The following is a 27,899-nucleotide window of genomic DNA, read 5'->3' on the forward strand; positions in this document are numbered from 1 at the left end:
ACAGCTCCTGTCCAATGGGAACCCATTGAAGCAGGTTTTATGTGTCTTCAGGCCCCAGTTTGAGCATCCCCAGCCCTGGTCCCACCAGTCAGTCCTCACCATGCTCTCCCAGCACCAGGACTGAACTTCAGGGGGAACTAACCTAAGATTCATGTCTGTGGCTCCTTTTGCTCCTATACCTCACTCACTGCTATCCGTCTGTCTGTCTGTCTGTCTGTCTGTCTGTCTGCTCTTAAAGCCCTGCGTCGCCCATCACACCTAGACGGGAGCAAAACATGGAGCACCACTGTGCTGTCTTGACAAGGTAAGAGCTTTTTGAATGATACATGTGTTGTGTAGTTATTTACATGTTGAAGTGGTAATATCTGGGTGGATTGGCACATTATTGTGATCCACTTGAGTGTGACCTTACTGTGGGAAAATCACGAGGTCCAGAGTTTAGTCAGGCTTACTGTTGCCTTGACGTAATATATTTCTAGTCTGAGGACTTGCTAGTCAAGAAATGATGAAACAGTATGACATTCTCTCTGTAGCAGGTGTTTCCCAAACAATGTCCCCTAGAATCCTCAGCCATTCCACTTATCTGATGCATTCCAGAGCCTAATGATGTGATTCAAATACTGTAAATAAAGGTGCTACAACTCGAATAAATCAAATAAATAGTATGGCTTGGGGTACTAGAGGAGAGATTTGGGGAAACATTACTCTTTAGGAATCCACTCTTTTCATCACGGATAGATAAAATAAAGAAAGGTAAATCATCAGATTTCTAGTATCAGATTCCCCTGAACCATTGACTCGCTCTCGAATAATGACGAAAGAACATTATATAAGAACAAAAACCTTACACATACAGTACTTTTTATTAGAAACTGAAAATACTCATGCTTGAATTTATACAGCCTTGAAATTAGCCAGTGATGTTGTGGGCTGGTACCATTATAATATTTCGCTCGGCATGGATTATATAAGCTCCGTGGCCACAGGCCAAGACTGAGATAGCACAGCTTTATAATCTGGCCCACACTCATGCACACACACACACACACACACACACACACACACACACACACACACACACACACACACGCGCGCGCATGCGCAGACTGTAAACCTTGTTTTGTGGGCATTCGAACATAGGACAAATAAAGCTGTTTAGCCTTAAGAATGCTTCCTCTCCTCCTTACCTCTCCAGTGGGCTGGTTAACTGTGTCTTTGTCATGGTTTAAAGCTCCTTCAAAAATCCATCTGGCCTCTCGAATAGCCCCTGTCACACAGACAGTGTCATGTGGTGTGTGTGTGTGTGTCTGCTTGCCTGTGTGTGTGTCAATGCATGCATGCTGGCCTGTCACCTTTTGACCCCCTGTGGCAATGAAAGTGACACACACACACACACACACACACACTTTTTACTTTCATAGCCATACAAATTTGTCTGGGGAATGCTACCAAATGATTAACATAGTAATTAAAGTTATTGATACCGCAGGGTTTCATTTGTAAGGCTGAGCAGCAGAGACTGGAATGAGGGTCCAGTTGGTGTAATTAAGACAGATGAGAGCAACAGAAGCCACGCCAGGAGAGCTGCAGAGCTGGCATGCTACACGGTCCAGGCTCTGTGACGCTGGGGGACAAGGCCATATGTGTGACACCAGAGGCACAGCGAGGAGGCCAGAAAACATTCAAACAATCTCTGGACGCTGGGGATGACACACTGTGCTCTTCACTCAGAGAGAGCGATGACTGTTCACCGAGTTGTGATTGCTCTCGGCGGAAGATAAAAGAGGCGCAATCTTAAATATGTTTATGTTCTTATCGGTGATGCCGTTAACCTATCTTTCACAGCACAGTAGTACAGTCTAGAAAATCTGGCTGATGCAGGATATTGATTTAGAATTTTCCCCTGAGAATAGAGTTGTTGAGGTTGTTGCCCTGTTGGCTTGCTTTATAGTTTCAACTGTGGTCTGACTACATAGTGTGGGGAAAAAGTCAAAACACAATTGCTTCTCCAAAGATATTTTCTGCAGCTCAAGAGCTGATCTTAAGACCGCTGTCAAGCTTCCCCAGACCATCAATGTCAAAACGTTTTTGATACTATTGTTTGCTGTGACAGTTTATCCCCAGGGGTTGGGAGTCTATGGTGCACAAGGCATCAAAGAACACTAAGCTTCCCTTTCCTGTATGTCACAGCATCAGACTGGATGTAAGGACACATGAAAATTGAAATGCCCAAAAGCACTGAAGGAACGTACAAGGACATCTCTGTTGTGTATTAACCCCAGTTAGTGCTACATTGCATTCTCTCTCGCTCTATGTTACTGTCTGTCTGTCTGTCTGTCTGTCTGTCTGTCTGTCTGTCTGTCTGTCTGTCTGTCTGTCTGTCTGTCTGTCTGTCTGTCTGTCTGTCTGTCTGTCTGTCTGTCTGTCTGTCTGTCTGTCTGTCTGTCTGTCTGTCTGTCTGTCTGTCTGTCTGTCTGTCTGTCTGTCTGTCTGTCTGTCTGTCTGTCTCCTTCCCCTCACTTTCATGTCTCAAACTAAAACTGCTCTGCACAACTAGGGGCCACATATGGAGGTGCAGGGCAAGTACATTTTACAGCAAAGCAAACAAAAGCTACCTTATCCAGATAGTCTTGCGGTTTGTGTTGGAGGGTATACTGTACCGTGGTCCAGGGTTCCTGTCAGTGAAAGCCCTCCCCATAATAATGGTTATATAAGGTCAGGGCTGTTCTTGGCTGCCAGGCTGGTAGATAGATTGATGGGCATGGTGAGATGCAGGGCTGCCAGCCTGTAGTGATTTGGGCAGCATCCTCCATGGTGAAGGGCATATGTTGGTGGCTAACTGCCTCTTACCTCCCTCCTCTGTAGGGACCTTGCTGAGTAAGCCATTAGTCATTTCTCTGACAGCACCCCCCTCTCTCTCCCCGTCTTCCATGTCTCTTTAAAGTTGGAATCCATAGTGGTGAAACTGCCACGTTTGTTTGAAATATTACAACAACAGAGATGTTACTTCAAACAACAAACATCATTTCACTCACGATAGAACAGCAGAGTACTTACTGGGATTTTTTTTTTCTTAATGCTGGAGCTCTCCACTGCCGTTTAATAAACAAAACCAAAACAATAACAAAGTGACACCAGAGGCAGTGGCGCTGTTTGCCCTAATGCAGATCTCAGCTTTAACAAGGCACCAATCCTCTCTCTTTCTAAAAAATACCTTTGTGCATACTGTCTCTGCCGTCACACACTGCCTTGGTGCCTCGGCCGTCACTTCATATCACCCTGCCTGTCAGCCTTCTGATAGAAGAAGAGGCTGTGGAGGGTTGAGGAAAACAAGGCCAGGGGAGGGAGAGAGAGAGAATTGTCTGTGGAGCGGTCTGAGGACACACAGCACAATGTTGTTGCTTTATGTAGTACACATTCATATGTAAGCCACGGGAGGTTGGTGGCACCTTAATTGAGGAGGACATGGTCATGGTAATGGCAGGAATGGGTAGAATGGTATAAAACACATGAAACACATGGTTTCCATGTGTTTAGATTGCCGTTACATTCGCTCCGTTCCGGCCATTATTACGAGCAGCCTCCTATGGTGTCGGCCTGTGTATGACAACAATGGTCAGTGGCCGGCTCTCCACAGTCATTTTCACTGTTTCTGCGTTCTACAACACAATGTCTGTCTTTACTGTGTGTAGTTATTACTTCCCTATTTCTGCAAGCCTACTTAGTAATGACATGTATTCTTACTCTGGAGTTGAGCTAGTGTATTAGACAATGTACACTCGTGTCTGGAATAGATCTACACTCGTGTCTGGAATAGATCTACACTCGTGTCTGGAATAGATCTACACTCGTGTCTGGCGTAGATGTACACTCGTGTCTGGAATAGATCTACACTCGTGTCTGGAATAGATCTACACTCGTGTCTGGCGTAGATGTACACTTGTGTCTGGAATAGATCTACACTCGTGTCTGGCGTAGATGTACACTCGTGTCTGGAATAGATCTACACTCTTGTCTGGCGTAGATGTACACTCGTGTCTGGCGTAGATGTACACTCGTGTCTGACGTAGATGTACACTCGTGTCTGACATAGATGTACACTCGTGTCTGACATTGCTTGTGAACATCCTCATGACACAGTTTCCCCCATTACCGGTCAAAGGAGAAATGTGTGGGTTTCTGTGTTTGTGTTATCATAAGATCTTCATCAATCAAACTAATTGTAGTCATTGATAGAGTAATGATCAGTATGTCACATACTGTATGTCACTTCTGTCAGATAATATTGATGTGTCTATGTGAGTTTTAATCTCTTTTAATGTGTCAGTACTCTAAAGCTTTATCAATTCAGGCCAAAGACATGGTAGACATGATGACTGAAGACATCAGATCACTGACCCAGCTGTCCTCTCTCTCTCTCTTTCTCTCTCTCTCTCTTTCGCCATCTCTCTCTCTCTCTCTCTCCTTTCTCTTTGTCTCTTTCTCTCTTCCCTTAGGAAGCAACCATGGCACCCAGCAATGTTGCTGTACTCCTCTACCTGCATGGCCCTCCTCTCTATGCTACTCTCTCCTGCCCTCAGCCGTAAGTTACTCAGAAGCCTTCAGGGTCATGATGGGAACATCACTTCCTCATAACCGTGTACTTCTGGGATGTGGTGTTTGCTTGCACAACTACTTTTGATATGGATAATTAACTTTCTTTTTGCTATCAAAACACACAAATTGTTTCAGAATACTATCACAGGTCATTCCATTTATTACAATTGCAAATCTATTATTAAGACAGAAATAGCAGACATAGTGTAGCCTACTGTCCTAGTCTGTAAGATTAATTCAGATAATCTCTTGTTTCTTAATTGTTACAGATGCTGTATCTTAATTTGATCATCCTGTTGTTGCATGAATTTTCTGCATAGCAGGAAATGCAAAGTTGTAGTGTATATGATGTTTACAAAGGCTTCTAAAGTTTGTAGTTTCCACTTAAAAATGTCAGACTTGGTTAGCCCTAGTGAAAAATGTATCAAGCCCTACATTTAAAAAAATACAAAAATTATAATCCACATAATAATTCACATGATTTTCCTTCTGTAGCAAACTGGCTCAAATTAAGATCCTACATCTGTATAAGCCTCTCTTCCGAGCTGTCAGAGAGATACAATAGCACATATATCTACATTATGGGTGTTTTTCAACATCAAAACAAATACATTACAGACTTGGGGGAATATCTAATGCAGAAAACAAACCTAATGGTTATTCTTATTACGTGTGAAGTGAATGCCATCATATAGCACGGTTTGCTTTCGCAGTACAAGCACATTATGTGTGGTCTAATAGGTAGCTAGATTACTTTCCTTATGGAAATGGTCTGCTTACATCCACTAGTCATCATCATAGCTCTCAGTCACACGTAACGGCGGTGTTGTACTGTAACAGCTGAGCTGAAGTCCATCTCAATCTCCTGCTCATTTAGCCTAATGACTAGGCTGCTAAAACACATGGGATGTATCCAAAATGGCATCCTATTCCCATTATAGTGCACTACTTTTGACCAGAGCCTATAGGGATCTGGTCAAAATAGTGCACTATATATGGAATAGAGTGCCATTTTGGATGGTGTTGGAGAAAGCCCACACTGCACAGTTAGAGAAGTGTTTATGGCCACTAAACACACAGGATAAATACCATCTCCCCAAAGTATCCCCTCCACTCAGCAGTTACGGTGGAGTTGATAGGGGCTTCCAGATGTGTTGCCTCCACAGTCTGCACATCCAAATGAGCTGACTCAGGTTATTGACTGGGAGTTGAGGCTAGAGGTACTCCGGCACCCAGTGTTGTTTCATTACTTCCAGACCTTTGTTTCTGAGTTTCCCCATGCAATGCATTTTCATCCTCATATCAAACAGGAGGAGGAGGCTAGGATATTTGTTTTCTGATTATTGAATACTTTAGTAGCTTCACATTGAGATGTTGCTACTACAGTAGAGCAAGGCTCTTTAATGAAACATTATCAAATGTTTCCGCTGTCATTGTTTCAAGTTTCAAGGTTCAGTTTCAGTTGAGAAGGAAATGTAAAAAAATCACCTCAGATTTTAGTTACGTTACATCTGCTCTTTTTTTCAATGAATCGCATTCAATGACAGTTAACAATTTAGAATCCCAGACATTTATTAAATTAACAAAGACTAAAGACACAAGACTAATATTATAGGTCACTCAATCACACAAGAAAAACACAATAGCACGATAGTGTGATTGATGACTCTTGGCTTCTTACATTAGCCCCCAGGGGGACATGCATCTCAATAACTGACAGAACAGGAAGATTAATAAATGAACAAAGAAGAGCTTTTACCTGTCGGTCTGACCTTTAGTCACTTTACAGATTTACAGTGTATGTAAGGCAATATGGCACAGTCACACTACAACATTCATCAGCATTACCGCTGTCATCCCATACTGACATATTTAAAGCACCTCAAAGTAGGTGGCCATTATTTTCAATACAATACACACGCTGTTGAGTTGGTGCTTGTGTAATTAACTTGAGAAATACTGACGCTACAGCTTTAAGAATAAGCAACATTAAAAAAGCATCCAGTGTGGATCATGAGCATAATGTGAATTGGCATTCTTACCTTGTTTTATCACCTGTGAACGATCTCCCAGTGCTTTCCTTTGAAGATGGCACTGTGAATTGTGATTTGGTGTCTGGTTGATGCTGTGAACAGAAACATCATAACCAAGCTGCTTCCCCTGTGTGTTTTCCGTCAGAGTTAGATCTCAACAGGTTAGATGGGGACACAGCTGTCTGCCCTCCCATGAGAAATGGACAAGATGACCTTCCAGGTAAAGTATACGGTAGATATTAACAATCATATGTTGTCTTTTAGAAATATTGACTATGTGAATATGCGTACTAACTTAGTCGTCTTCCTCCCTGGTTGAAAATAAGGCAGCAACAATTTGCTACCCGCAGCTTGCTTGCCCTACACCATGAGATGTGGATATAGTTTATGATGTAATCAAAGGAGACCTGCATGGGAAGACATATTACATATCTCAACGTTGTCTCATACACTACAAGATATCTCAGGAGCTCTGAGCCAGTATTAATGAGATGTCTTTCTGTAGCCAAGTCTCCCCTCTCTTCAAGACACCAGGTCAGAAGGGACTCTGTATGGAGCTGTAGTTCAACACTATAGTCCCTGTGGTTTTTCTCTTCGCCAGACAGCAAAGACTTACATTTTAAATGACCAGAAAACCACCAATCCCCAAGGAAGGAAAATACAGAATGTCACAATTAAGTTAGCTGCTGTGATTGCTTAGTGAACTGGGCTGGGCTGTCTAAATGTGTAATGACTTGAGACACCTTTAGGTTTCAAATGAGCCACATAAAATATTCCGCTGAAGCCTGAAAGATTTTAGTAGGAACACTTCTAGCTCAGCAAGAAGTTAATTGTGTATCAGCGCTCTGGTAGGAACAGATGTACTAGCTGCCTTCAAAGAACATGTTGTACTATGTGTTGCCAGCCCAGGCAAGAGAACAACTAATTATAATAATATGCTAGTTGTATCACTGCACCCAGTGTTTTATACAGAGTATGAAATAAAAATAAACCGTTAAACATAGTAAAGTGCGACAACATCGAAATTCCAAAATGTCCACTTCACGTGATTGTTGCAAGCTAGAATGTGAACCAGAAATATACCTTTACACTTTTATAACACCATGTGTTGGTCACAATAAAGTCCAGTACTTGTCAATCAGATGTGCATTGTTTCTTTTTCTACTCCTGGAACACAGTATATAACGTATACTTCACCAGAATGACTATATATGTACAGTAATTTAACATGTCATTTATTCAGAACGATACAGGACATATCTGAAAATCAGTTTACCTCTCTTTTAGGGTTTGATCTGATCACCCAATTCCAGCTGGATGTTATTCCTCTGAAGGGGGTGAGGAAGGTGGAGGGCTCCACTCCCCTCCAGGTGGCGTACCGCCTCGATAAGGAGGCCAACTTCCAGATTCCTACCAGGTAAGGAAAAACAGAAAAAGAAAATGCCGGAGCTTGTCGATGCAGGTGTTGTATTATTATGGCTTGATAAGGGAGGCCAGCTTTCAATACCTATCAGGTAAAGAAAGAATGAAGAAACCAGAAAGAGCAACACACATTTAATCGCTACACACACACACACACACACACACACACACGCACGCACACGCACGCACACAAATAAATGCTTTCCCGTGGGTTGATGCAGGTGTGGTATTATTATAGGTTCCTGACAGGTGTTATCACACTGGGAAACAGCTTGTAATTGGCAGAGAACAACATGTCTGAACCTATTTGGCATCTCTTGGCGACGAGGGGGGAACCCCCACCCCTAGACCCCACTGTAACCATGAAATATCTCCTCCCGGAAACACAGAGATACATATTTCATTATGCTGCATTCTTAGTTGTAGTTTTATTCTCTTGTTCCTGTCTGTGCTCATAAAGGATTCTGGGAATCAAAAGAGACAGGTGGTGACAGCCTGAGCAGCTTCCTGTGTGAAGAGAGACTGTGTGTGTGTGTGTGTGTGTGTGTGTGTGTTTGTGTGTGTGTGTGTTTGTGTGTGTGTGTGTGTGTGTGTGTGTGGTAGCCTGGTACTGTACCCTGTCATTTGTTTGATCTAAAACCACTACACAATCTGCCATTTTCAGCTTAGACCGTTTGCACATTGCTCAGTAGGCTAGAAGTTGTTGTCAGGTGGTTACCTTTTTTACATAACTAAAGCTGTCTTCCGGTGTTTCACTGCTGGTCTGGTCTGGCCTGGCTAATGACCTGTAGCGGGCCTGTTTACACATTCTGTCATGTAACATACCAGTCTGCCTCATGCCACTCAGGACAACGTGACGCTAATCACAAAAACATGTATCCCTGGGAGTCCAGTGGCCAGTCTGTCTGGGCTTTGAAGTCTGTCGTCAGAAGGGTTCCTTTCCAATACCCGTTCCCTTACCACTGCAGGGGACAGAGGCCTACAACACAACACACTTCAAACTTTGGCCTAGGCTGTGAGAGACTTTTTCCCAAGGTGCATTTAACACACACACACACACACACACACACACACACACACACACACACACACACACACACACACACACACACACACACACACACACACACACACACACACACACACAGCATGAATGTTAGAGAGTGGTCTTCATTTGTTTTATTGGGTTACAGGAAACTCCTTTTTTATTGCCTTGTCTTGATCTATTTACAAGCTGACTGCAGCTCTGCAGCTCCCGTCCATAAAGGCACCACCTATGGAGCCCTTGGCCTGGCTAGTTAAAACCCCAGGGCTCGTATTCCTAAATCTTTAAGTAGGAGTACTGCTCTTGGATCAGTTTTCCCTTTGAGATAATAATGATTTGACCGGAGGGGCCCTGATCTGAGATCAGCATCTGAGACACTTAATGAATACCAGCCTAGAGGTTTCGGACTGGAGAGACTGGAGAGACTGGAGAGCAGTCTGCATGTTAGAAACTGAGATGGGTCGACTGATTGGTTGATCTGTTGATCAGAGCCACTGGGGCTCTGCTTCTGTTTAAAACAGAAGGGTTTGATGTGGAAATAAAGGGCCTCATTGTTCCTTTGGAGTAATGGTAACTGTTGCGTTATGAATGCATCATGCATTAGAGACAGGGAGAGATGGAGGATCGAGAGAGAGAAAGAGCTTTAACATAAAAGTGTTAGGGTTTGATTGATGTCTCCATTCATAATGTTATGGTGGGCGTGAGGAGCTGGGAAGGCAACTGAAGCGTTGTGTGTGATGCTTTGTGATCGTGGCCTGCAGCAGTTCTACCTCTGCTTTGTGATGACGAGTGTCTTTGACAATAGCCAACGTCAGAGATCTGAAATCATAGAACCAAACTGTGTGTGATGGAAAGCTGCTTTTTTTATGCACTGCGAAACGTCGCCCTCGGTGCCCTCTTCTCTATGACTCTAACTAAAATGCATTCTTTATGAGAATGATTCAAATGACGATTTTGTAAAGATAAGTTTTAACCCTTTCTTCTGTCCATCCATCCTTCTCCCACTGAGGATAAACTTCCAGAGGGGATTCCCTGTTGAGGACTCCATCATGTATCAACCCTTTCCTCTCCTCCTCCCTCTCTCACCCATCTTTATCTTCATTTTCATCTTCTGTTCTTCTCCACCCAGGCTCAATTTCCCTCTGGGTTTCCCTGACGAGTACTCCGTCATGGTCACGTTCCGTATGATAAAGAACACGGTGAACAAGGTGTGGAACGTGTGGCAGGTAGTGGACGAGGACGGCCGGAAGCAGGCGGGGCTCAGGCTAAATGGAGACCAGCAAGCGCTGGAGTACTTCCTGATGGGCCAAGATGGCAACCTGCAGACCGTCACCTTCCCAGGGCTATCTGTGTTGTTCAATACCAAGTGGCACAAGGTGATGGAATTACTGATGGTACTCCTGGTTCACATTGCAAAATCTAGTAACTATCCCAAAATTCCCAGTTTTTCCAGAAATTCCGGATGGAAGATTCCCAGAATCAGAAAGGAATAAGCAGGAAACCCTGGAAAGCCTGGGAATTTTGAGAACGTTACTGGAAATGTGCAACTCTACACCTGGTACAATGTATTTAGTGACTGATTACCAAATTAGCGTTTTCAAAACTTGTTTATTTAGCTATCAGTCTCCCAATGACATGAATTACAGTGGCCCCTGAGGATCAACAACAGTAACCCTATAGCATATCCTTACAGATGATGATTGGGGTGGAGAGAGACCAGGTCACCCTGTATGTGGACTGTCAGCCCGTGGACAAGAAGCCTATCAAGGGGAAAGGCCCCGTCAACACCGAGGGAGATACACTTATTGGGAGGCTGGACGTTGACGCTGATACTTCTGTTGTGGTGAGTGGGGCAGGGATAGCCTGGTCCCAGATCTGTTTGTGCTGTATTGCCAACTCTTGTGGTCGTTGTTAGGGATGACAATAACCATATGAGTTGGCAAGACCGCACAAACAGATCTGGGATCAGGCTAAGGCTGAGAAGGTATTGGTTCCCCAGCGGTGCTATGTTATACAGTAAGCGTTATCTACCATACAGGGTATGGGTTTATATGTGTGCTGAGCACGGCTGTAATTCTAAAGTGCTGCTGCCACAGCAGAACTGCTGCTCAGTGGGGTTCCACTCCCACAAAATCATTGTCCTTTACTCAAAAATCTCCCTTGAGGAAAATGCAGGTTTTAAACACATTCAGCTCGTAGAGAACATAAACAGAGCTATAAGAACTGTACCACAGGCAAGCATAGGTATAGTTTTAGTGTCATATGATTCTATCCAAAAAAGATGTGTTTGAAGTTGAAAAATGCTAGGTTACGTTATGTTAAACCATGCAATGCTATTCTATGCTATGTTAAATGATCAATATCAGGCCATTGTCTCGTTCTAGTTTGAACTCCAGTGGATGCTGATCCATTGCGACCCAAAGAGAGCCAATAGAGAGAACTGCCAGGAGCTGCCTGCCATAGAGGTAACAACAACAACCTTGGCTCCACCTGGTCTTTACTTGCTTTGGTTTTAGGTTCATATTGACCAGCAACATAACTTTCACTAACTGGCTTCTGTGAATCTGCACCTGCAAAATTGTGAAGCGATAGGATGGCCTGTTATACCATTGTAGGAGTGCCATGATTACAATAAATATGTCAAATAAGCACTTATGTTCATACAGAGAGAATACTGCCAGCTCTCACTCTCAATTTGGACTAGACACATTTCATAAAGTGGTTCCATTTTGGCAGCATATTAAAGTCTGACTCCTCGGGTCAGAATTGTAGATTAGAGTACATGCTGTTATAAGTGGGCAGAGTCCTATTGTCCCATAGACTGCGGAATGAAAAGCTCCCGTCTGTCTTTATGATGAAAATATGTCTATCAATTTGACAATGGTCTATTCCCTCTAGCTTTGAGGGTAACTTTTCTGCGTACAGCAGTATCTTTTCAGTACGCCAACACTAAAATGGTACAGGGGCGCTGTATACTACAGGGACTATAGGTTTACTATGGGGCTGTATGTCAATGACAGCATGATATGCTCACAGCCAGAGTCATAGATAGAGCCTATATGATTCTGCTCACAGCTATTGTTTTTGGACAGGTGCTTTAGCTTCTCCTGACACTTTGGGTGAAGGTGGTGTGACTACTTCACTAACTCTACATGTTTCTTATTTCTCTTGCTTCTTCAGATGTATGCCAATGCTGAGGTATTTATCTTTTCTACCTTCTTTTTTCTTGGTGTTTTTGGGGCAAATAATCTCCTTCAATGCTCTGTTGCCTGATTGCCTCGATGCTTTGTTACCTTAGTGGCACAATCAAACTCTGGCTGGAGTAAGACATTTCTTCACTCCCCTCAGAGTGGCCTTCAGTCCTTGTCATGTACTCATCGACTGTGTTGTCTCTTCACCCTCCAGCCTGACCCCAAGCCTGTCCCTGGCCCTCCCGGTCCCACTGGCCCTGAGGGACCCCGGGGGCCACAAGGAGAGGACGGCAGAGACGGGAGAGATGTAAGTCTATCCACCCCATCCAAACTACATATAGAATGAAAAATGAACCATCGCATTATGTCATTTACCATGCTGGATATTGCCTCAAACTGCATCTTCGACAGACAGTAAACACTTTTCTTGATTCTCTATTCTCAATGACTAGAACGGATAACCAATGTCTTTCTTTTTACTTGCAGGGCCTTCCAGGTTCACCTGGCAGTGCTGGCACTACTGTAAGTAGGAGATGTCATATTATTAAATGTGTTTCATTCTCTAAGTATTTATTTAACCTTTTGTTTCCATCCTGCAGCTCAACCTGTCATTACTTACAATCAATTTAACTGCAAAAATAGATCAGTGTTCTCTCCTCCACCCTGCCTTCCCCTTATCTCTCTCTGTCTGTCCTGATGAAAATTGCACATCTTTCATTGATTAAGTTAAACGCTGACCGGCACTGCCACGGTGTATCTTAGCAATGGTGACGAGCAATGCAGATGGATGATAAAGCTGTTTGTCAGATTTCTTTGTGTACAGAACCATACTTAGCTTTTGTTGTGTCTGCTACGTGTGGCTTTGGTTGTGTCTGTAACTCAGCCGTCTGTTGTGTCTGTAACGCAGCCGTCTGTTGTGTCTGTAACTCAGCCGTCTGTTGTGTTGGTAACTCAGCCGTCTGTTGTGTCTGTAACTCAGCCATCTGTTGTGTCTGTAACTCAGCCGTCTGTTGTGTCTGTAACTCAGCCGTCTGTTGTGTCTGTAACTCAGCCATCTGTTGTGTCTGTAACGCAGCCGTCTGTTGTGTCTGTAACGCAGCCGTCTGTTGTGTCTGTAACTCAGCCGTCTGTTGTGTCTGTAACGCAGCCGTCTGTTGTGTCTGTAACGCAGCCGTCTGTTGTGTCTGTAACTCAGCTGTCTGTTGTGTCTGTAACTCAGCCGTCTGTTGTGTCTGTAACTCAGCCGTCTGTTGTGTCTGTAACTCAGCCGTCTGTTGTGTCTGTAACTCAGCTGTCTGTTGTGTCTGTAACTCAGCCGTCTGTTGTGTCTGTAACTCAGCCGTCTGTTGTGTCTGTAACTCAGCTGTCTGTTGTGTCTGTAACTCAGGGGGCCAAAGGTGACCAGGGGGAGATCGGTTTGCCTGGACAGAGAGGCCTGCCTGGCTTACCAGGAGCTTCTGTAAGTATCACTACTTCCTACTGTACCACACACAACACACCCTACCTGTCACACACTCAACCTGTACCGCACACACTACCTGTCACACACTCAACCTGTACCACACACACTACCTGTCACACACTCAACCTGTACCACGCACACTACCTGTCACACACTCAACCTGTACCACGCACACTACCTGTCACACACTCAACCTGTACCACGCACACTACCTGTCACACACTCAACCTGTACCACACACACTACCTGTCACACACTCAACCTCTATTTTGCCTTGTGGAGCAAGACAGGGTTGTTCTCTATCACCTTATATATTAGCTTTGGCCATTGAACCGTTTACAGCATCTTTCCACCACTCAACTGATATTATTAGAATTCAAACTAGTGGAGAGAGAATGTTTTAGTTTGTAGATCAATGATTTCTCCTCTTTTTAATGAAGGGATTACCTGGTTCAATGGGCCCAAGAGGACCTGTGGGCGAGAGAGTGAGTTATTTTTCTTCACGGAACCTACTAAAGAAACAATATGTTGCTAATAACTTTAACTGCAGGGGACAATGTTAACTAATATTGTACTGTTCTGTGTCTAATAACAGGGACTTCAAGGTTTTCCTGGACCAGCAGGCTCTCCCGTAAGTATTCACTATTTTTAGATCATTATATATTAATGGGAACATTTTGTGATATTTATAGCCGTCAAGCCGTGAAACATGTCAGACCACTTCATTTCTATAGCTAAATAACATGATGTAGCTGATCGCTTTTTATCTCTTTTCCCAGGGCCCTGAGACAGCTGGACCCCCCGTATGTACTACAAACTCTTCAACATCGTTACATCATCTTCACCCCGTGTTCTAAACAGCATTAAGACAGCATACAGTATTTTAATCGAGCCCTGCTAACGGGCTATAGAATAATCACATAACTTGTGTATGTTGCTCCTTACAGGGCCCACCTGGGAAAGCAGGAACTCCAGGAGACGAGGGGAACATTGGGCCTGAGGTCAGTGTTCAAATAAGGATCACATAGTAATGATTATAGTAATGACTGATTAAACAGAACACATCCAGCAATAAAAACATACAGGATATGTTTGGAATTCTGCACTACGTGTCATAGCAGTCATAGTGCACTTTATCATTGCTCCTTTTGATAGTCTGCGGACGATTTTGTAACATACATTACTGATATGTCAGACTTTTCGGTGTCCAGTAGGACATTCTCTGTGTGTTTCATATCTAACTGTAACAGTCCATATTGTTATCAGGGTCCCCCTGGGCCTAGAGGGGGTCTGGGTCTCCCTGGTCCCGCTGGTCTACCAGGACCACCTGGACCTGTGGTAAGTACTGATGCTAACCTCTGACTTCTGGATCTAACCTGAAATTGGTGAATTCCACATCTGTATCCTCTCTGTGTGAATTGACCTCTGTTTTTCTGACTTGGAGTCTTGACCGATGTTCTTCTCTGTTGTGGCTTTGTCTCTTTGGTCTTTCTCATTAATTAACCGAACTATTTATTTGATCAATACTGTCATAAGAGTTCTCTCCGTCTTTTAGGGTGGCATCTTAACCCTGACGCAGAGTGATAATCAGTATCACTTCTGCATTAATGGACATTGATTGCACAGCCTCAAACACTGGAGATCTTTACTGTAGTGTTTGTGGACATCTAAACTCTGCTTTAGATGTCACTCCATAAAGATATGTACTGTGTCACTCACTCTGTTGTCTTTAAGGGACCACCTGGGGCTGGAAAAGCTGAGGGGAGTGGGGATGATGTGAGTCTCTTTTTATCATCTTTCTCATGGTTAAACCAACTTTCACAGGGTCTGCTAGATGGTGGGACTAGGTGGTTCAGCCTAATGTTGTTGTAATAACTACACTTCAGCTTAATTCACACTTCCCTTAGACACTGTTGTTGTTGCTGCCATTTCATTCTGACAAATCTGCATGTGGAACATTGGTAGCTATAGTGTTCTTCAGTCAGTGGCTATCGAGGAGGTGAGACCCCCTGCAGGTGTAGTGATAATGTTATATCTGTGTCTGTCTACATTTGTCTGCAGTGCCCTGCTGCCTGTCCAGCTGGACCACAGGGAAACCCAGGGCTATCAGGGATGAAGGTGAGGAATCTTAGTGACAGACACTGGCTTTGGGCACCAGATCCCTTATCATTATTCACACCATTGTGGCCATTGGTTTTCTCTGATACCAGTATCTGATCATTTCATGGATTGATGTATGACTTATCCAGACGCTCAAAGCGCTTTACATTGTAGGAGGAAAATCACTGTATGAACCACCAATGTGAGCTTCTGATAGTTGATGATATTCAGTCTGAACTGGATTGTTATGTCATCTCCAGGGACACAAGGGATTACCAGGTGATAATGGAGCTGCAGGGGAAGCTGGACAAAAGGTATGACAAGCAATCAATTCTAATGTTTAGTGAAAAAGTGTGATGTTTGACAATGTGCTTAAGTACATTGGGTGCTTAGGTTTGATTATTCAAGCACACAAATCGCTAGATGTGAGTATTTGTGTTTTTCCTATGTTGCTAATCCACAGGGTGAGCCAGGACCATCTGGGGTGCAGGGCCTAACAGGCAAGATGGGAGATGATGTAAGAACCGTCCTTGCTCTGAAAGATACCAACACATACAGGCTGACATTCTACTTCACTGTCTGATATCGAAAATCCCAGTCACTTCTTTTGTTTTTTCTACACCTATTTTCTCCTGTTCCAAGCGGAACATAGGTAATGAGCATGCCAACATTTCTGCCTCTCACGGATATTGGTATTTTGAGCATACTATAATGTTACATAGGATTTCTGCCTAAAGCACAAAATGCACATTCAGAGATGATACATAAGATTTTTTGCTTCAAGTCAAATTGGTCATACAACCAGCCATTTATAACTGTTTAATGTTTTTGCTGTGCATCACTGTGAATCCTATTAAATAGAATACATTTTCACATCTGTAATGCATTCCAGGGACAAAGAGGTGCTATTGGTTTTCCTGGTAGTCCTGGAGATAAAGGAGACAGGGTAAGGGTTTAAAACAATATTTACTACAAGTCTTGTAAATGTCCTACTTTAGTGTTTAGGGTCTTAAACTCACCATCCTTGTTGTCTCCTCCTCTCAGGGTCCTCCTGGTTTCAACGGCATCCCAGGACCCACCGGACCACCGGGTTCTCCTGTAAGCCCTACTCATTTAATCAACTCAGTCAATTATAACTGCCATTTTCAATCAATGACTGGAGGACAGACTGTGGTTTACAATACCTAGGGCTGAACGGTGTTTTCCAAAAATGTCTGCCATTATCTTCTGTAGTGACTACTTGTTTTCTGTTAGGGTATGGAGGGCATTCGTGGACGTCAGGGTCTGGAGGGAGAAAAAGGTGATGATGTGAGTATCTCCTCTCTTCTACAGTATCTCTAGTGTTTTTACTGGGCTTTCTAAATATGGTTTTGTTCCAAGCCTTTCTGTTCACCTAAATTGTTGCATGGTTCATTGCATGGGCGTTTCTCAGGGAGCCATCGGTCCTCAGGGAGATCAGGGTCCTGTTGGTGCAAAGGGAGACACTGTGAGTATACAAACAATACAACATAAATTGATCTTATGTCCTTACTAATAAGTCATCAGATGGATGCAGGATCCTTTTGTAGTGTTAGTTGTATAGTTAGATTGATCTGAACAATTCATATTTTGTAATACTGCTCTTATTTTTATGAGTGTGATTATGACGCTGAGGTTTTGTTGCTGTTGTTGTTGTTGTGGTCAATGATGAACTGTGATTACAGGGTACTCCTGGGGCAGACGGCATGGATGGACTCCCTGGAGTGGATGGAGCTAAGGTCAGTCTACGTTTTATGGTTACTGTACATACAGTTGAAGTCGGAAGTTTACATACACCTTATCCAAATACATTTCAACTTAGTTTTTCACAATTCCAGACATTTAACCCGAGTAAAAATGCCCTGTCTTAGGTCAGTTTGGATCACCACTTTATTTTAAGAATGTGAAATGTCAGAATAATAGTAGAGATAATTATTTATTTCAGCTTTTATTTATTTCATCACATTCCCAGTGGGTCAGAAGTTTACACACACTCTATTAGTATTTGGTAGCATTGCCTTAAAATTGTTTAAGTTTCGGGTAGCCTTCCACAAGCTTCCCACAATAAGTTGGGTGAATTTTGGCCCATTCCTCCTGACGGAGCTGGTGTAACTGAGTCAGGTTTGCAGGCCTCCTTGCTCGCACATGCTTTTTCAGCTCTGCCAACACATTTTCTTTAGGATTGAGGTCAGGGCTTTGTGATGGCCACTCTAATGCCTTGACTTTGTTGTCCTTAAGCCATTTTGCCACAACTTTGGAAGAATGCTTGGGGTCAATGTCCATTTGGAAGACTCATGTGCGACCAAGCTTTAACTTCCTGATTGACATCTTGAGATGTTGCTTCAATATATCCACATAATTTTCCTGCCTCAAGATGCCATCTATTTTGTGAAGTACACCAGTCCCTCCTGCTGCAAAGCACCCCCACAACATGATGCTGCCACCCCCGTGCTTCACGGTTGGGATGGTGTTCTTCGGCTTCCAAGCCTCCCCGTTTTTGCTCCAAACATAACAATGGTCATTATGGCCAAACAGTTCTATTTTTGTTTCATCAGACCAGAGGACATTTCTCCAAAAAGTACGATCTTTGTCTCCATGTGCAGTTGCAAACCGTGGTCTGGCTTTTTTATGGCGGTTTTGAAGCAGTGGCTTCTTCCTATCTGAGCGGCCTTTCAGTTTATGTCGCTATAGGACTTGTTTTACTGTGGATATAGATACTTTTGTACCTGTTTCCTCCAGCATTTTCACAAGGTCCTTTGCTGTTGTTCTGGGATCGATTTGCACTTTTCGCACCAAAGTACATTCATCTCTAGGAGACAGAACGCATCTCCTTCCTGAGCAGTATGACGGCTGCGTGGTCCCATGGTGTTTATACTTGCGTACTATTGTTTGTACAGATGAACATGGTACCTTCAGGTGTTTGGAAATTGCTCCCAAGGATGAACTAGACTTGTGGAGATCTCCATTTATTTATTTTTTTAGGTCTTGGCTGATTTCTTTTGATTTTCCCATGATGTCAAGCAAAGAGGCACTGAGTTTGAAGGTAGGCCTTGAAATACATCCACAGGTACACCTCCAATTTACTCAAATTATGTCAATTAGCCTATCAGAAACTTCAAAAGCCATGACATCATTTTCTGGAATTTTCCAAGCTGTTTAAAGGCACAGTCAACTTAGTGTATGTAAACTTCTTACCCACTGGAATTGTGATACAGTGAATTTAAGTGAAATAATCTGTCTGTAAACAATTGTTGGAAAAATTACTTGTTTCATGCACAAAGTATATGTCCTAACCAACTTGCAAAACTATAGTTTATTAACAAGAAACTTGTGGAGTAGTTGAAAAATGAGTTTTAATGACTCCAGCCTAAGTGTATGTAAACTTCCAACTTCATCTGTATATATAGATTAGTATACTTAGTTAGTACAGTTTAAATAAAGAGAATATATCCAGTCTTACACGATCTGTCAAGAAATCAATCTGTTATCCTGTGAACATACCTGTCATCTTTCCAACAGGGAGAAGCTGGCATTCCTGGGACTGTAGGAATCAGGGGTATGGTCGGAATTCCAGTGAGTCTAATATTAATCTTTGACGCTTGTTTAAAATAAATATAATTAATCTAAGAATATAATTATAAATTAGATTACCTTTTGTTGGTATTAAAAGGAAAGAAAAAGCTATGAAAATCAATAGAGAGGTTGGTTGCCATCCAGTCAAACCACACTGCAGACCAGATTAATAAAACATTTATACAGGTCAGAGGTCAAAGCAGGGGAAACAGAATCAACAGAAACAACACAACAAAGAAGTAGTCCATCCCTTATGTTGTAATGCTCTCAAAAAGAACAATATACTGTACGGTATTCTGAAGATATCTTGTGTGTTGTTTCTGCAGGGCTTCCCAGGAAAGCAGGGGCTGGTTGGAGCTGGAGGTGCCAAGGTAAAATGTGTGCGTGTGTGTGTCTGTGTGCGTGCGTGTCTTGGATACAGTTTCATTCCTTGTGTTTGTCTATTGTAAACAGTATGCTTTTTGTGCAGGGTGACACAGGAGCTGACGGACCAGTAGGATCAATCGGAGTTCCTGGGAAAACAGTGAGTATCAAATGTCACACTTAAGTGTTTACTAGCACTCAACACTGATAGCCATGATTGTGGATCTATATTCTACTGATGGTGCTGAAGATGCAGGTTAAAAAGACTGTCGTTTGTTTAGGGGGCAACTGGACCAGCAGGAGAAGATGGAAAACCAGGAGACAAAGGAACTACTGTAAGACAATTCTTTACATTTTATTCAATTTCAACAGTTTATAATAGTCTGTTTTAAATCTACATGACTGTAGTCATTTTTAATTCATATATTCAACTATGATTGCCATGCATACTGCTCATCAATAACAATCCCTGTCTGATGGTAACAATGAGCTGACAGCTAAACTCTTTAAACCCACAGTTATTAGATTGCCTTTAATGATAACCATGAGTCTTATTGATCCTGCTTCCCTGTACCCAGGGCGAGACCGGAAAGCAGGGACCAGTGGGGGTCACAGGTGATACAGGCATGCAGGGTGACAAAGGGGACAAAGGTGACACTGGCGAAAAGGGACTGAAGGGTCACACTGGACACAAGGGGGACCAAGTGAGTCCTGATGTGTAGTAGTTTATTGTTTTAGTAATAGTTGTCAGTTTGTAGATGAAGGGGTTTGAATGACTTCTGCTTTCCTGTGTCTTGTTCCTAGGGTCCTATTGGCCCCACTGGCCCAAAGGGAAGTGAAGTAAGTCCATGGATTCACATCAATACAATATATCATGTGAACAATGAGACAGTAGTCTTTTGTAAGATACAGTATCTGTATTGACAGTCTAACCTCTGTCCTCAGGGTGATCCAGGTCTTACAGGCGATTCTGGAGTCAAAGGAGACCAGGTATATGTTCTACTGAGAGATACATTTGATCTAGCTTTAGTATTCCCCTGTATTTGTAGTGACTACAATGGTCCTAATTCAGTCGATTATTGTTGTTTTATAGGGTCCTTCTGGTGTTCCTGGGATCAAAGGAGAGGTACAGAACAATGTCACAGTTTAATTGATTGGTTGATTGGTTGGTTAATCAATTGGTTGGTTGGTTGGTTGGTTGGTTGGTTGGTTGTTTGGTTGGTGGAATAATTGAATGCAGTATGGTATACAGTTAACATTTAAGTCGTGTTGTGTTGTCCACTCACCTCTAGGTTGGAGAGAAGGGCATGAGGGGATATACCGGGGAAAATGGTAGACCAGGGCAGCCGGGTCATGAGGGTTTGACTGGTCCCCAGGGAGCCAATGGACTGGAGGGAGAGAGAGGGTTACATGGATCACCTGGGCCTAGAGGCCTACCTGTAAGTACCTTTAACCTGGGCCTAGAAGCCTACCTGTAATTACCTTTAACCTGGGCCTAGAGGCCTACCTGTAAGTACCTTTAACCTGGGCCTAGAAGCCTACCTGTAAGTACCTTTAACCTGGGCCTAGAAGCCTACCTGTAATTACCTTTAACCTGGGCCTAGAGGCCTACCTGTAAGTACCTTTAACCTGGGCCTAGAAGCCTACCTGTAATTACCTTTAACCTGGGCCTACAGGCCTACCTGTAAGTACCTTTAACCTGGGCCTAGAAGCCTACCTGTAAGTACCTTTAACCTGGGCCTAGAGGCCTACCTGTAATTACCTTTAACCTGGGCCTAGAGGCCTACCTTTAACCTGGGCCTAGAGGCCTACCTTTAACCTGGGCCTAGAGGTCTACCAGTAATTACCTTTAACCTGAGCCATCGAGGCCTACCTGTAAGATCCTTTAACCTGGGCCTAGAGGCCTACCTGTAATTACCTTTAACCTGGGCCTACAGGCCTACCAGTAATTACCTTTAACCTGAGCCATCGAGGCCTACCTGTAAGATCCTTTAACCTGGGCCTAGAAGCCTACCTGTAAGTACCTTTAACCTGGGCCTTAGAGGCCTACCTGTAATTACCTTTAACCTGGGCCTAGAGTTCTACCTGTAAGTACCTTTAACCTGGGCTTAGAAGCCTACCTGTAATTACCTTTAACCTGGGCCTAGAGGCCTACCTGTAAGTACCTTTAACCTGGGCCTAGAGGCCTACCTGTAATTACCTTTAACCTGGGCCTAGAAGCCTACCTGTAAGTACCTTTAACCTGGGCCTAGAGGCCTACCTGTAATTACCTTTAACCTGGGCCTAGAGGCCTACCTTTAACCTGGGCCTAGAGGCCTACCAGTAATTACCTTTAACCTGAGCCATCGAGGCCTACCTGTAAGATCCTTTAACCTGGGCCTAGAGGCCTACCTGTAATTACCTTTAACCTGGGCCTACAGGCCTACCTGTAATTACCTTTAACCTGGGCCTAGAGGCCTACCTGTAAATACCTTTAACCTGGGCCTAGAGGCCTACCTGTAATTTCCCTTAACCTGGGCCTAGAGGCCTACCTGTAATTACCTTTAACCTGGGCCTAGAGGCCTACCTGTAAATACCTTTAACCTGGGCCTAGAAGCCTACCTGTAAATACCTTTAACCTGGGCCTAGAGGCCTACCTGTAATTTCCCTTAACCTGGGCCTAGAGGCCTACCTGTAATTGCCTTTAACCTGGGCCTAGAGGCCTACCTGTAATTACCTTCTTCCAAGCAAGTGAAGGACGACTGTAAAACACACTGATGTTAATTAATATACTTTTCACCCTTCCAAATCCAATAGGGTCCTAAAATGAATGACATCAAACTTCGCGAACTATGCTCAGCAATTGTTGAAGGTACGTGAATATTGTGTAGCCTACACACTGTAACAATCATTTAAGGCAGACTGCCATGTAGGGTGCTTTGTTCAACTGACATTTGAATAATTCTCTCCATCTAGAACACTTAGCAGAGTTTAAGAAAGAGGTCCTAAAGAAACCAGCAGCGATCGGGGCCCCTGGCATGGCAGGACTACGGGGCCCTGCAGGTCCACCGGGCCCAGCAGGGACTGCAGGAGAGGCCGGTCCCAGAGGACTGATGGGAATGAAGGGACCACCTGGATACTTTGGGTTACCAGGCACACCTGGAAAACAAGGTAGGACTAGGTGGATACCCAAAGATGGTCAAAGATAACGGGGGAATTATGTATCAATAACTTGCTAGATAAAGGTGAAATGTATAAAGAACTGATCATTCCAATGGAATACTTCGGCCATCTTGGATCTGGCCATTTCATTGTGTACAGTAGAGAACATAGAAACTACAACCAGAAAAGTATAGACACAGTACAAATAGTTAGACCTTCTATTTGTCCATTATAGTGTATTTCTGTAGAGGGCCCACAGCCGTACTGACGGATGCAATCTATTTAAATCTATTTCAATATTTTTGAGAAATACTGCATTGTCTGGCCTCCAGGTTCATTGTCGCCACAGTACAGTAGCTTAGGGCCAGGGTTGGGGAATAACGGATTACATGTCATCCGTTACATGTAAGGGATTACAAAAAAACAGTAACTAATCAGTTACATGTACATTACCAGCAAAAATATTGTAATCATGTTAGTGATACTTTTAAAAAACTAGATGATTACTTCGAGGATGATTTTAAAATTTAGAAAGGAGATTTGGACACCTCTCTGTTTTCTCAATGACATTCAAATCAGCATTGAAAAAAGGCGCAAGTTTAAGTTTGTTCCACCTGAGTGAGTCTGACCAGAAGTTAGAGACCACTATGAAGACACACCAAATGGGTTTAATGGATCGCAGGAAAAGATCAGGAATAGGCTTTTTTAGGGTACAGTCCAAGCTGTCTTCCAATGGTGCGACTGCTGTCGGCATCCAAAGATTATCCAATTTGAATAAACGCTTGGAGGTAAGGATGACAGCTGTGATGTAGTCTACGGCGATATCTACATAGCGCATTGATGTGAATCACACTGCTGCTCTCTCATTTAGCTATTTGAGCTTTACGGATTGTGGTTGTTGTGGATGGCTGTTCACAAATCTAAAGGTGTATTTGAACCCAATAATGGTTGTATTTGAACCAAATAATGGTTGAATTCAAGAACTTTAAACTGCCTATCAATCATTGTTTTTGAAACCACTGGACAGCCAGTGAAAAATACGCTCTTGCAACAGCTGCACAGTGCGGATCCCAGTCTGTGGAATAAAAGTGGTGCTTTCTAATTCATGTTGATAAAAAAATACATCCATAGGCCTAATGGACACATGTTCAAACTCGCACACTTTTGATAGACTTAAAGTGGCAATATGTAGTTGCTACATACAGTTTTGGATATATACACGACCGTTCAAAAGTTTGTGGTCACTTAGAAATGTCTTTAGAAATTGTTCATTAAAATAACATCAAATTGATCAGAAATACAGTGTATGCATTGTTAATGTTGTAAATGACTATTGTAGTTGGAAACGGCAGATTTTTTTAATGGAATATCTACATAGGCGTACAGAGGTCCATTATCAGCATCCATCACTCCTGTGTTCCAATGGCACGTTGTGTTAGCTAATCCAAGTGTATCATTATAAAAGGCTAATTGATCATTAGAAAACCCTTTTGCAATTATGTTAGCACAGCTGAAAACTGTTGTCCTGATTAAAGAAGCAATAAAACTGGCCTTCTTTAGACTAGTTGAGTATCTGGAGCATCAGCATATGTGGGTTCGATTACAGGCTCAAACTTTCTTCTGAAATTCGTTAGTCTATTCTTGTTCTGAGAAATGAAGGCTATTCCATGCGAGAAATTGCCAAGAAACTGAAGATCTCATACAACACTGTGTACTACTCCCTTCACAGAGGGCAAACTGGCTCTAACCAGAATAGAGAGAGTGGGAGGCCCCAGTGCACAACGGAGCAAGAGGACAAGTACATTTGAGTGTCTAGTTTGAGAAGCAGACGCCTCACAAGTCCTCAACTGGCAGCTTCATTAAATAGTACCCACAAAAACACCAGTCTCAACGTCAACAGTGAAGAGGCGACTCCGGGATGCTGGCCTTCTAGGCAGAGTTCCTCTGTCCAGTGTCTGTGTTCTTTTGCCCATCTTAATCTTTTCTTTTTATTGGCCAGTCTGAGATATGGCATTTTTTTGCAACTCTGACTAGAATGTCATCATCCCGGAGTCGCCTCTTCACTGTTGATGTTGAGACTGGTGTTTTGCAGGTACTATTTAATGAAGCTGCCAGTTGAAGACTTGTGAGGCGTCTGTTTCTTAAACTAGACACTCTAATGTACTTGTCCTCTTGCTCAATTGTGCACCGGGGCCTCCCAGTACTCTTTCTATTCTGGTTAGAGCCAGTTTGCGCTGTTCTGTGAAGGGAGTAGTAATTGTTTCATCTGTGGATTTGCCCTTTAAACAGCTGCATATTATCAAGATATCAAAGTGTCACCAACAAAAAGGTTAACAATAGGCCTATAGCAAATGCAGCATATGGCATTCATTTTTCACATGTAAATAGCACTTTTCAGTAGTGCTCAAAGCATGCCATTCCTTGAGCACAGCATTTATTTTTCAACTCGAATCAATGAGCCCAATCAGTCCTCCATGACAACAAAATCATAAACAACAGAGTAGAGCTGGCAAACAAGTCTTTAGTTTTGGGGTTATGCTCAGGTAAAACAATTTGGCTAGTCTATACTTCCATATTTCCAAGTCCTATTCTTGAAGATCAAGGGGTATAACATCTATTAGAATGACTGGAATTCTGATAGACTTTAGTTTTTAATGTAAAGATATGATTTAATCGTATTATTATATGTTGTAGAAAGCGATGGGTTAGAAGAAGCCTACATATCCAACCCATAAAGTAATATGTAACATCCACATATGGCCAGCTATGTAAACTTTAACATTGATTTATCCTGCAGTAGACATGGTTCAATTTGTAACATACACTTTTGTCTTCTTATAATGCCTCTTAAGGGGAAAGTAATCTAAAAGTAACTGAATGTAATCAGATTACGTTACTGAGTTTTCGTAATCCAAAACTTACTGATTACAATTTTGGACAGGTAACTATATTACATTTAGAAAGTAACCTCCCCAACCCTGCTTAGTGCTCTGAAAGAGCTTATACAGTGTGTTTGTACAGTTTGTTCTTTGTAGATGGGCTTGAGTCATGCATTCACATCCAGGGCTAAATCAGACAACACAGCAAAATCCCTCTCTGCTAAATCCTTTTAATTGCACCCCTTTTGTTGACACACACCCACGCACGTACGCGCGTGCGCACACACACACACCTACACACAAACAAAAATACACAAATAAATACTTCCTGTGGTGATAATAGCCCATTTCAGACAGTCAATGTCAACATGTGAAAGGAAATGTTCCTCTTCTCTGTAGGTGACGCTGGTGTAAAGGGGGATACAGGACATAAGGGAGAAAACGGAGTGGGAATCCCAGGAAGTCCAGGCGAGCCAGGCTCACAAGGTAACACCACCCCTCCCCCCATTCTTATCTTATCTTAACACCTGAATATTTTAGCTCCTCAAGTTTATGCCAATGCTTTAGCTCAGCAGGCTAACACAGTCTGGTGTCGCTCAAGAGACCTGGGTTTGAACCCAGTTGGTCACACATAGACATGACGAGGCGTTGTTCAGTACCTGTTGCCATCATCTCCCTCATCCTTTGTCTCTCAGGTGTGGCTGGCGTCCCTGGCATCGGGAAGGACGGTAAAGATGGAGCTCCCGGTAAAGACGGTGTTAACGGTAGCCCAGGTGCTTCTGGTTCCAGGGGAGCTACAGGAGCCCCAGGGTATTGTGACCCCTCAAACTGTATAGGCAGGCCCCCACCTCTCTATATGATGAGTGGGGGGAAGAAATCCAGCTACAGCAAGGGGCCGTGAGGAACACAAACAGAAGCTCGGAACACATTCCGGAACACATTGCATCTCTAGCAGCAGCAAGACAGACATGAGGTACCCAGTTCAGGAGTGGTAATACATGGAAGTCTTCACATGTTTCCCTCATCGCACCACAGAACCAAAGAGAAACAGAGACAAGGCAAATGTCATTTAGAATACTGTATAGATATTTTTCTAGCTTTTCATATTTTTGCCTGATGCATCGTTTTTTGTGGAGAGAGCTTATCTGATGTTATGCATTCTAAGACAGCTGCTATTGATTTTAAGCTAGCCTTTCAACTGATCAGTGGCCCATCATGGCCCAAGTGCTGTCCCGAAGACAAATTACACAACCTTCTAAAATGACCATATTGTTAAATTCATGTTGTTCCATTCATACCCATAGATTCAGGTAGACAAACAGAGCAATGTGTTGGTTTTCAACTAACACAAAGGTAAATAATGTATGTATTTTACTTCCATTCATGTACTGTTTAATTCCTTGTTTAAATAAATTCATAAAAAATGTCCTCACCAGCACCATGTACAGTACGAAGTTCAGCCTTTCACAAATAACAAAACCTCAAACTGCGCTTTGGAATCATTCTTTTTCAATATTGATCAATAAACAAATAAATAACGGCAAAAGTCCACTACCATGATGAGCCATAGACAGATATTGGTAGTTCATGTTTTCATTCAGTCACTTGAACATAGGATAGTCTATGTTATACAGAAGTTGTACAGTACGAGTACACATGTTTTTCCCTGTTGTTGTTTTTTCTAACAATGTAATAAACTGTTTTGTTTGGGAAATATTGCACATCAGACCCTTGAGTTGTTTTTTCTGAACAGCTACCTTTACCTTTAGGGAAGCATTTTAGAACAAACCGTTCGTCCATTTTTTTTATATTGGCCCTCCAGGGAAGATATATCATGCCATTTTTCATGGTATCCAATAGATAGTTACAGTCTTGTCCCATCGCTGCAACTCCCGTATGGACTTGGGAGAAGCAAAGGTCGAGAGCCATGCATTGTCTGAAACACGACCCTGCCAAGCTGTACTGCTCACTTAACCCGGAAGCCAGCCTCACTAATGTATCAGAAGGAAAACCGTACACCTGGCTACCGTGTCAGATCTGTAGTGACACCTCAAGCACTGCAAGGCAGTGCCTTAG

At 42.9% G+C, this 27,899-nt stretch overlaps 1 protein-coding gene across 2 annotated transcripts; it reads left to right on the top strand.

The window, feature by feature from the left end:
* LOC106588621 (collagen alpha-1(IX) chain) lies at positions 1-27,544 on the top strand. 2 transcript variants are annotated; one of them, XM_014177787.2, is made up of 38 exons: positions 1-304; positions 4,497-4,582; positions 6,775-6,849; positions 7,917-8,046; positions 10,226-10,472; positions 10,790-10,939; positions 11,481-11,561; positions 12,277-12,294; positions 12,502-12,594; positions 12,774-12,809; positions 13,675-13,746; positions 14,190-14,234; positions 14,345-14,380; positions 14,529-14,552; positions 14,697-14,750; positions 15,016-15,087; positions 15,484-15,525; positions 15,811-15,867; positions 16,110-16,163; positions 16,313-16,366; positions 16,742-16,795; positions 16,894-16,947; positions 17,104-17,157; positions 17,282-17,335; positions 17,553-17,606; positions 19,387-19,440; positions 19,767-19,811; positions 19,910-19,963; positions 20,085-20,138; positions 20,382-20,507; positions 20,608-20,643; positions 20,749-20,793; positions 20,897-20,929; positions 21,096-21,242; positions 22,600-22,654; positions 22,759-22,953; positions 26,223-26,309; positions 26,519-27,544. In XM_014177787.2, exons 1-38 carry the CDS (start codon positions 276-278, stop codon positions 26,722-26,724), a joined length of 2,862 nt encoding a protein of 953 aa, XP_014033262.2. In that variant the 5' UTR covers positions 1-275; the 3' UTR covers positions 26,725-27,544. The 2 variants fall into 2 exon arrangements, with proteins under 2 accessions (XP_014033262.2, XP_014033263.2); XM_014177788.2 differs by lacking the exon at positions 12,277-12,294.
* The last annotated feature ends 355 nt before the right edge of the window (positions 27,545-27,899 follow it).

This window comes from Salmo salar, chromosome ssa27 (genome assembly GCF_905237065.1).
Source record: "Salmo salar chromosome ssa27, Ssal_v3.1, whole genome shotgun sequence".
Classification (NCBI taxonomy): domain Eukaryota; kingdom Metazoa; phylum Chordata; class Actinopteri; order Salmoniformes; family Salmonidae; genus Salmo; species Salmo salar.